An 11,196-nucleotide genomic window follows, 5' to 3' on the forward strand; every position below is an offset into this window, starting at 1 on the left:
TTTAAAATGTCATGATGAGAAAGTAAACCATTTTCTAAAAGTAAAATGAGAGCCATTAAAATACTACTGAAGTTTATTGCTATTAAAACTAACCACCATTCCAAAAAACATGGTCTTTTATTAAAGGATTCAGAGCCTATAGTTCACATAAATTATTAGAAGTTAGCAATATTCCTCAAACTAAAGAGACTCTCATGGAATATCAGAATTTAGCATCACAAGGAACACTGGAAGTGATCATTCTAGCAGCTTTACATGCTCTGTGACAGCATTCTGACAGAGGGTCCTCCAACCCCTGGTGATGGAGTTGACTCTCTCAGGTGGTGGAAACTATTTGAGAAGGTAGCTACATAATAAAGTTCAAATGTGGCTCTATTGGAATTCTCTATTGTGCCCTCTGGAGATGCATAGAAAATGACTGTCTTTACCTGGTACCTAGAACTTCATTAAAAAATATTGTCAGCCCTGGCTGGTGTAGCTAAGTGGATTGAGCACGGGCCTGCAAACCAAAGGGTTGCCTGTTGGATTCCCAGTCAGGGCACATGCCTGGGTTGCGGGCCAGGTCCCCACTAGGGGGGCATGTGAGAGGCAACCACATGTTGATATTTCTGTCTCTTTCTCCTTCCCTTCCCCTCTCTCTAAAAATAAATAAAATCTTTAAAAAACATATTGTCATGGCTCAAAGCAGCCAGACTTAAAAAACAAGACTAGATCAAGGTAGTAGTTGTATTCCAAGCATTCCTTGATTTGTTCATTCAGCAAACATTTGTGTCTGTACCACATGCCAGTTTCTATGCTAGGAATAGAGGAAATAAAGAGAAATTTATATTATGTATCTTGGTCTAAGTAGCATGGTAGAGATGGGCTCAGAGTAGTGTGCAACATTGAGGGAGCAGTCCTCAACCCTTATATGAGGTTGGGGGACAGGTGTGGTCATTAGGGGTGTAGGAGAACGGAAGACAGCTCAGGGAAAACCTCCTCTCCTGGGGAAGTTGGCAAGTGAATGGGTATCTGAACAAAGACTCAAATGATGAGTCAGATAATGAGACAGGGGAGCACCTGGGTCATTCAAGGAACTGAATGAGGTTTGGAGGAGGTCAGTAGGACCAGAGCCAGGGCATGATGGGCTGTGGACAGAGTTTAAACTTTTTCCTGAGATCTGTAGAGAGTTATAGAAGGGCTTTATTTGGGGAATTTTATATGTATGTTTCACACAGGTTATAGATGTTTGCTGTGGAAAATTAGAAAATGTAAGTGAAAATAAAAATCATACAAACTCCAGTTAGAGGTTATACCAAAATTAGATCTTACTGTTATTTTGTACCCTGCTTTTTCCCCACTTTGTTTTGCATTGCTTTTCTTGTCAATAAATATATATCCACACATCATTTTTATTACTGCATAATGTTGTTTTGGATATATCATTATTTAAATAATCCTTGCTTTTTGGGGTTTGGGGGGTTTTATCACTATTATTAAAAGTGTATATGCTATGTCTTTCCACATTTTTCTGATTTTTAAATGATCAATTCCAAGAAGTAGAGTTCTTGTCAGATAGTGTATATATTTCCTAGTAACCAGATTGCCTTCCAGTAATACCATCCACGTTATATTCCCTCCGGCAGGAGAGCATGCCGAGCGCCCATGCACTGTCATCCTTCCTCATCCGTCCCCAGTATGAAAAGTGAAAACAAATTATATTTAATTTTCATTCCCTTGGTTACTGGTATAGTTGGCATTTTTGTATGCTTATTGAACATACTGTGTAAATTAATAATTTATACTGTTTATGTTTATATTTTTATTAAGGTGTTTGTTTTCTTGTTAATTTTTAACAGCTTTGATATTTTGAGAGTTATTAACATCTGTGATATACTAGAGTTTTCCCATTTTGTCATTTATCTCTCAAACTTCTTAAAATAATCTATCTATTTATTTAATGATTTCTTCATTTGGTGTGATGCTTAGTCCTAATAATTAAGATTATATAAATAGTCATCTGTGCTTTTTCTACTCCTTTAATTTTTCACATTTGAGTATTTTTATGATATATCTAAAGTGTATCAGATGTATCAATGTATTTGAAATGCCATTTTTATCATGTACTACATCCTTATATACTTGGCTTCATTTCTTAACTTTGTTATGTTTTATTGATTTCCGTGTTGTGGAGACAGCAACACATTGTTTTTAGACTAACTTTAAAATTAATTTGAACACCTAGTAATGAAACCCACTTTCATTCTTCTCTTTTCAAAAATCTCTGGGTTCTTTGTGCACGATTATTCTGTTTGGGGTATAGAATCATTTTGTCACATTTCCTCTCAAACATTCCTGAGTGTAACCAAACGCAGGTCCGACTGCCTGCCAATATGAAAGCCAGTACTCCAGAGGCAGGTGCTGATGTGAAAGAAAGTGGTTTATTTGCGGATGCTGGCCATTTGGAAGATGGGCGACTCATGTCTCAAAGCCTGTTTTGTGGAAGATGGGGGACTTACGTCACAAAGCCCATTTCCCCCTCTCATTGGAGGCAGAGATTTTTTATAAGGACAGAAAGGGGAACAGAACAAAGAGATGAAGGTAGGGGGTTGCAAAGTTCTCTCTGTGCTTACAAGCATAGCCCATTCCAATACGGCAAGTGATGGTCTGGTGTGCATCATGCTGGTGTAGTCATCCTGGCTTCACATTATCCCGGCTTCATGTCGTCCTGGCTTCATAGCTGAAGGTCAGCAAATTTTCTGGAGCTGAGATGCCTGAAGTTGGGAGTCTGTCTTTTGAAGTTAGTTCCTAGGATTCACATACAAACATGCTGTTCCTGTGTAAGACACATATTAGAGTTAATACTTACAATGTCAAAAGAATGGTGGGTGGATCATTATGGATTCCCACCATAACGATTTTCCACTGTTAGAAGAGGACTTAGATTGATATTTGTTAAATATATACAGTAATTTGGGGAAAATTAATATCTTTCTAGAATATGTTTTTTCCTACATTTATTTAGTTTTCTCTTAGGTCTCTAAAATTTATCATTTGTTCCCCCATATTATCCCTGTATATTTCCTGGAAGTATAATGCTAAGTATTTAAATTTTAATTGTTAATATGAAAAATGAATCTTTTTTTCTAACAGTTTTTGATGACATGTAGGAAAGCTAGTGATTTTTTTTGCATATTTTATAACTATCCATCTTATAAGACTCTGCTAACTAGATCTGCATTAAGAAGGACCTCTCAGCCTGTGTAAGAAGGATGAGAGACATGATAATGGCAGGAAGACAATTTAGCAGCTATTGCTATAATCCAGGTAAATGATGAGAACCTTAACTTACGGAAGGTAGCAGTGGCGATGAAGAAGTGTTGATGGGTTCTAGAAACAAAGCAGTGCAGTTGAAAGAATATGGTTCCTAATTGTGAGGGTAAGAAAGGAAGTGGTCAAAAGTAATCCTGGCTTTCTGACTTGGGCAACTTGATTTATAGTAGTATTTCCTGAGATTCGAATTGTGGAAATGAAAATGAATGTAACTTAAAGTGAGGATGAAGAGATGATGAATTCAGTTTAGGTATATTTAGTTTAAAGATATTGCCCTGGCTTGTGTGGCTTAGTGGATTGAGTGCCAGCCTGTGAACCAAAGGGTCGTCAGTTTAGTTCCCATTCAGGGCACATGCCTGAGTTGTGGGCCAGGCCCCCAATTGGGCAACCACACATTGGCTGCCCAACCACACAAAAGGCAACCACACATTGATGTTTCTCTCCCTGTGTTTCTCCCTCCCTTCCCCTCTCTAAAAACAAAATCCTTTTTTAAAAAAGGGGAAGCATTGAGGTGAAAATTTGATAGGCGGGTAGGTCATTGGATCTAGAGTTTTCAGGCAATGCCTGGGCTAGAAATAATGATTGGATGAGATAACCTACAGGAAGTGTGTAGAGAATGTGACAGGTTGGAAACCTAGGGAACACTGGTATTTAAGGGGTGGGTGTCCAAAAAAAGTAATCCAGTAAGACATTCAAGAACTGAGACAGGGAGTCCATTTTTAAATATGCCTTCACTTGGGTTATATATTGCTACAAACTCTGACCATGCCACGGTGAGTCAGGAAGCAAAAGGCTACCTGTGATTTGACATCATTCTTCTCTGCTGTCCCTTAGTACCATCAGCCCAGGTGATGCCTCACCTGACCCATCATCTTACCTATCTTACTCACTTTCCCTGTTTTTGAAAATATAGAGAAATTGCACCTGTTTTGGGGGATGCAGGGGAGACATTTTGTATTCTCAACCTCCTTTGTCCAAATGTATCTTGCTGCTCCCCCAACACAGAAACTATGTCCAAGTGAGACTACATTAGTCATGCAAATATTCCAGTTTCAGTCCCTCTTTATTCCAGAAATACATTCTAGAAGCACCTACTTCAGTAAAAAATTTAAAACTCTAGATTTAAACAGTGTTTAGTGACATATTCTCAAAAATATATATAAGGTGAAACTGATGCATATCATTGCAGAGAATGTATCCAGATATTTAAAAAGTACAAGTTATCATTTCAGTACTGCTGCTCCTACTCTGGTGATTTATTTTGCTCACCAAGTGCTGTAAAGGGTTCCAAACAGATCTGTAGCGTGCTGGTTGCAGTTCTGGCTCTCGGGTATATTATCAGCTCCTTTCTCTTTGGAATTTCCAGGCACTCTCTGAATTTGAAATTGATTTTACATGGTACTTTATATTCCAAGAGACAGATAACATGTCGGCATTAGAAACCGTGAGAAATATTAGATAAGAATGGGAACCAGGATTGTTGACTCCCCACCTTCATCCTAATTGTTTGCTATATACCTAAGGGTTTTCAAACTGAAGTCAAATGAGAAGTCTACATATTTCTGGACTCTTACCTGTTCTGGACTTTTACCTGTTCATAAAATATGTAGGTACTTGATAGAAATTTTTCAATGATGAAAACAGCTACTATTGTTGAGTACTTCATACATGGCTGGCTTTGCTGAGCCCTCTGTGTCATGGTCTCACGTAATCCTGTGAAGGGGGTACTCTTATGGTACTCATGTAACAGTGAGGACGCTGCAGTTGACAAGGCCGGTGACTTGCCCCAGGTCACACAGCTTGTGGGTGGGAGTTTTGAGATGTGAGCAGTAGCTCTCAGACTACAGATGCAAGCCCTTATCTACCATACTATTTCCTTCAGTTCATTCAGTTCAAGAATTCGGTTTTATGTTAGTTGGTTTGTTGGTTTTTAATATTATACCTTCTTGTCATTAAAAACAAATTTGTTTTATAGGAACAAGTAGTGATGAATTTGGACAGCAGGCTTCTGATCTTCCCTCTGTATATCTGCTGTAATTTCCTGTATATATCACCAGAAAAAAGAACTGAAAATAATCGTCATCCAGAAAATCCAGAAAACTGAGGATCTTATTGATTGGAAACAGTAGCACTTTGAAAACTTTTTCAGCCAGCTTTAACTTAATGGCCCTATGATGTTCACATCTAAGGTGACTAACAATGACAAAGGCCTTATGAACTGTACAGGTAATACGGAAGACTATTCTTCATCACATTTCTATACATACATTAAAAAAAAATTGAAGCCAAGAAGATATCTGTCAATCCATTTCTGCTATAAACATGTCAGCTCATGCTTTTAATTTACCATCAGTAGAAAATCACTATAGGTGTATTTCATGTTTCTCTGCAACCAAATATAGAGTTAATTTTTAGCTTAAACTTTGATCCTACCTAATGTTAATGTACTCAGTTATCCATCTGTAAATTTATTTTGTTTGTCTGAAAGAAGACTAAAGAAACAATTTGAAAGGCCAATTATCAATGATCTTTCAGTTGATGTATTTAAAGCTGTCATTTAATTTTTTTCAATTGCTCTTTATGATTCCTCCTACTATCCTTCTAATATGTAGTTGTTTTTAGTCATTAAATACTTTTTTCATGGCTTTGGAGACTAAGCTGAGGAAACTTTTTATTTAACTTACCCATTTGTATGCTATTTTAATTTTGTTTTTTTAGTCTTTTAACCACCACAACAACAATAAATCAGTTTCAGACTTTCAGATGAACTGGAATGGGAGAAGTCAGTGTGACTCTGAGTATATTGCTTTGCCTTACATGGTCTCTTCTTTGACATGCTGTACAACTTTATTATTATGTCAAAGATTATTTATGTATCAAACATCACACTTTAAACATTTTATAGTCTAATCTTTAGAAGTATTTATGTTCAAATTTTGGTTGGGAATCCTATTTCCTACTTAAGCTCAGGACTTTATAACCTCTGAATTGAGTGCCTTTGAGTTACACATGCTAATAGAAGTTTCATAGTAATTGTAAATAAAGTTGAAGGATGTCATAGAAGCTGGTAATAAAGCATTAATGTAAAATAGAACTTATTTTTGTCAAAAATGAGATGTACACTTGTCATGATTTATATATGTTGGCTTCTTGTGTTTACCGTCATTTTGAAAATAGCCATGCTCCTTGTCTTTCCCGTCAAAGTGAATACTTTTTTGTGGTTAATGTATATTTTTAGTATGTTTTAAAAAAATGGCAATCACTTTTATGTATCTGTACATATAATAAATACCCATTTGGAAAAAGAATAAAAACGTCTTTTATGAAATGGACCAAAAAAAAACTTAATTGAAACCAGAACTTTTTTCTTTGAAGTTAGATATTTTCCAATTAGATTTAACTTTTGGAATTTATTGATAGTTTTTCTTCCCAGTAATATGTCTATAGGTTTACAAATTGCTTTTGTCCTTTCAAAATTCATTCTCCTGGTTAATTTAAAGGAAGATCTTAAATGCTTCCATCTTCTTTGTCCCCCAGAACTGCAGTTTTAAGTGTTTCTAATACAATAGTTTAGCTGCATCAAGAGGCTACATTTCTTATTTTTATATTTGGCTATAATTATATCTCACAAGATGCTTTTGGTTTTCTCCTACTTGCTGCATCAGAGGTTCCTTACCCTGTATATATTAAAACATGTAAATACCAATCTTGAAGTATTTTACTAGTTGAATTTTTTCAAATCTTGGGAGGAAAGATAAGTAGTTTTGAGTATATTCATGAATTATTTAATTTCACTTATATAAACTGATCACATTGGAATTATGTATGGGTTCTTGTCCATTGGTTCATTGCTTGTGTCACCCACAAACAATAATTTCTTTAGTAATAAGTAGGTTGTGTTCTTATTTGAAAAACTGATAATTAGTTCTTCACATTGATATCAAAGATCTGCTTTTGTTTTCTTACCAAATACTTTAATGTTTGCATACTTTTTACTCTTTTTAATAAGAATATTTGCAATAAAGCATTAATAGTGTCAGCTGACATACTGTATAAACTATTATATATGAAGGTTTTTGTCTTATAGTCTTTGCCAAGTCTTTTTCTTAAGCTGCTAGGGATAGAAAACAACACCAAGTAATAATTATTTTAACTTGGCTGTCAGTAAAGAAGGGGTCCTCCTTAAGAGAGGAAATGTTCTAGAGTCTAACGCTAAATAATTAAAGAGGGATATGAATGCACCTCACTTTTAAAAATGTGTGTGTGTGTGTGTGTGTGTGTGTCTTGAAACTTAGCAAGCCAAAATTAAATGAACAGTGGTAGTCACTAGCTATTTTTTTACCAAGTGTTTAGCAGCCCACATTATATCAGATTTGAAATCTTTGAATAGTATTAAGGAACAGTTTTCAACATCACATGCAAAAATAGGGCTCCAAAAAGTCACTGTGGCTATCTAAATTTAAGCTAATTAAAATTAAATAAAATTTAAAATTTACTTCCTCAGTTGCAATAGGCACATCAAAGTGCTTAGTTAATCACATGTAAATAGTGGCTACCATACCAGACAGTGCAGATATAGAATATTCCCATCACTGCAGAAAGCTCTATCAAATAGATTTGGTCTAGAATATTGGACTGTCAATATTGAAACTATGTCAAAAGCTTCATTCACCTAGAGATGAACCCATGTAAAGAACAGAAAAGTTAACAGAACCAGAGGTGCAAATGGTTACTTGTCAAGCACCTAAAATGATATGTTGAGTCATAATTTCAAGCAATGTGGATCTAATTGCTTGACTGCATTAAAAAACAGAAGGCATATAGTACAGGTCCTTCCCCAACCAGAGAATCTGAAACTCTTCCCACGGTCCGAGGTATGGGGTATAAAAGCAAAATCTCAAACATCATCAATCACTGTTAACAAGTGATCAGACTACATTTAATTAGGGGGAATACTACTGACTCAACAGTGGGTGTCCATATGTAATGATGAAGTAGGATACTTTTGTGAAGGCTCATGATTTTATATGAAACAGGACTAGAAATATAAAACAAAATGTAACCAAGGCTAGAGGTAGTAGATTTGCAGAGAATCACAGATGGTTAAATACAGTTTGCCTTTAATGAAAAAGGTTGGAAAAAATTTATATGTACGTATGATCACAGGTATTGACTTAACCCCACCCTCCCCACTCAAATTCTACCTAAATAGCCTTTAGAAAGAGAGAAGTTCAAACCATGTATTGGAAACATAGAGGGCTTTCTTCCAGATACAATGCTGAAGACTTACACTGCTGGATAATCTACACCCTGAGAGAGAGCTGCTTGATCAGTAAATAAGGAAAGCCCTAGCAGAACCCAACTTCTATCCCATATTTTAAAGGGGAGGAGCCACTTGTAGAGACGCCATTTCTTTTCCTGGCAAAGGTTGATCTCACGTCCCATTATGGACTTAATCCTTTGTTTTTCCTTTCTCTTTACTTTTTTTTTTTCACTATACTCACTCAGTCACTCCAACATTTAAGCGGGCTTAAGTTTCTCCCATCTTTGAAAAACCATCAGTCACACCTTCACCTCTACCCACTACCACATTTTTCCCTGCCTCCATCACACTTCAGACAGTTCTCCAAATTGCCTTCACTTCAAAAGCCATTCACAACTCAACTTCACTAAAACTTTCCTAGTCAACAAACAGTTGCTAAATCCTGTAGGTTTCATGTGTTTGGGATTTTTTCTTCACTCCTTTTAATGAATATTTAAAATTAACCACTTTGTTCTCCTTTAAAAAAGCAGCCTTCTCTTAAGCTTCTTTGATATCACACTCCCCCAGTTTTTCTTGTTTTTCTGGCCATTCCTTAGTCTTCTGTGGGGCTCTTCCTCTGGCTATCTCCAGGCCATTTTCTTTCCCAAGCTTGCACCAGCTGATTCCATGTACTCTTAGGGCTTCAAATGAACATCTGCATTCCAATGATCACTTTTTTTGTAGTTCCAACCTAAATCTGCCTTCTGCATTTCCAGATGCACATCTAGTTGGCATCTCTTGGGTGTTCAAAATGACACCTGAAATTAGCATGTCCTGATCTTGTTATGGAAGAAACTCAGTTCTTGCCGATGCAGTAAAGAATTACAGATCGGCAAGTCTATTAGTATGTAAGGAGGGTTTATTAGTGATATGTTCTTCTAGAAAAGAATGGGCCTTGCCAAGGTGGGGATTGAAAGGCATAGTAGGTTCAAGGGAGGGAAAGGTAAGGGCAGCAAAAAGCAGCAATGACAAAAGCATCAGTTCCTTTATCCTGAGGACTTATATAATTGGCAGGATCGGGGTGAAGTTACATATTGATTGGCAGGTAAAGGTGGTGCCAGCCTCCCCCAGGATACATGACTACCCAAATGTATGTGTGGAGATCTGTTATGTTAGCCTGAACCCTTGCTCCAGACCACAGTTTGGTCATCTTGTTGTAAAACAGATAGGTGACAGGAGGTAGTTAATTAAAGTTGAGGCAGTTACCCAAAGTTACTTATGGGCTCTTTTTGTAACCATCAGGGACTCTGTAACCAGAGGCAGGCAATTAACCAAACTTGTTTTATGGGCTGCTTCTTTGAATGCTGTGAACCCTCTCCCACCTTCCAGGCCTTGGGATGAGCACAGTTTCAAAGGCTTTCTTTCCCAGATAAATGAAACAATACATAGAGAGTTTCAAGGGCTCCCCTCCTCCAGTGCTAGCCTGTTGTTTCTTGTGATGCTGGAACACCTGGCAATATCATTGGACCAGGCTCAGGACTGCTGAGTTAGTGGTTGAGACTTGCCTCCCTCCTCCCTGCCCTGGTTTGCTATCTATCTACCTAACAATCTGAATGTATATTCTTACCAAAATGTATCTTACATACTTTATCAAATAATGACATCATCTACCTAGTTTCACAAATGAGAAACCCAAATAAGTCTTCTAATACCCTCATCCTCTGCATCCAAAAATCACCAAGTTTTTCTAGGTTCACCAACTATTTCTTAAATTTAAGCACTTTCCACCATACCTACTTACACCATTTTAGTACATGTCAGTGCAATTTCCCATCTAGATTATTGTACCAGCCTATTATTATATTCCCCCAGTCAAATCTCTACATTACTCAGTGTTCTCTTAATAAATTCAAATCTGATTCCCTGCCATCCTTAAAACCTTCAAAGGTTCACTACTGCCTTTGTCTCAAGATAACTGTCAGTTTACAAGTCTATTCTAGCCTTTTCTTTACATTTCCACTTCTTGTTCCCTAAGTGGCTGTCATACTTTCAGTTCTCTGCATAGCCCATCCTCACCTTTGTATGTGCAGCCTCCTCTGTCTGACAATCTCTTCCACCTCCCTCTACTACAAATGTCACCCTATTTCACCTGGCTAATTTCTACTTATCTTTAAGGTCTTGTTTGGACATCATTTCCTTCTGGAAACTTTTCTTGACAACCTTCCCCCTCAAAACCAGTTAGGTACCGGTCTTATGTGCCCTCATAATGTTCTTCTATCAGTGCACATTCACACTGTTTACTTGTTTGTGTCCCTCAGTGGCCAGCAGTCTACTCAAGAGCAGGCATATCTTTTTCACTGACTAAGCGTCTGGCATACAGGTGTGCAATAAATGTTCATGTGAATAATTGCATTAATCATGCCTTTTTCTTTCATTTTTTTTTCTGATGCTTTGACAACTTGGAAGCCTGCCTTTGAACTGGCATCCTATACTCTCCAACCACCTTCTTTACTAAACTCTTACAAGCCAGACAATTATTCCTCTGCCCTAACAACCCCAGGGCCAGGTACCAAACAATTCCGGAAAGCCCCTACATCCCAAAATCCCTTAAAAGTATTCAAACTCGCCAATTATAAACTTGC

The 11,196-nt window shown here is 37.0% G+C and overlaps 1 protein-coding gene across 1 annotated transcript in view; it reads left to right on the forward strand.

The window, feature by feature from the left end:
• GMCL1 (germ cell-less 1, spermatogenesis associated) overlaps positions 1-6,620 on the forward strand; it is a 57,591-nt gene extending 50,971 nt beyond the window's left edge. The window contains exon 14 of the mRNA XM_045827001.1: positions 5,288-6,620. Coding sequence (XP_045682957.1) covers positions 5,288-5,416 — 129 coding nt within the window. The 3' untranslated portion in view covers positions 5,417-6,620. The remainder of the gene's footprint in view (positions 1-5,287) is intronic.
• Positions 6,621-11,196: the final 4,576 nt, after the last annotated feature.

Source organism: Phyllostomus hastatus, unplaced genomic scaffold (genome assembly GCF_019186645.2).
Source record: "Phyllostomus hastatus isolate PE091 unplaced genomic scaffold, TTU_PhHast_1.1 phas_scaffold_78, whole genome shotgun sequence".
NCBI classification, from domain to species: domain Eukaryota; kingdom Metazoa; phylum Chordata; class Mammalia; order Chiroptera; family Phyllostomidae; genus Phyllostomus; species Phyllostomus hastatus.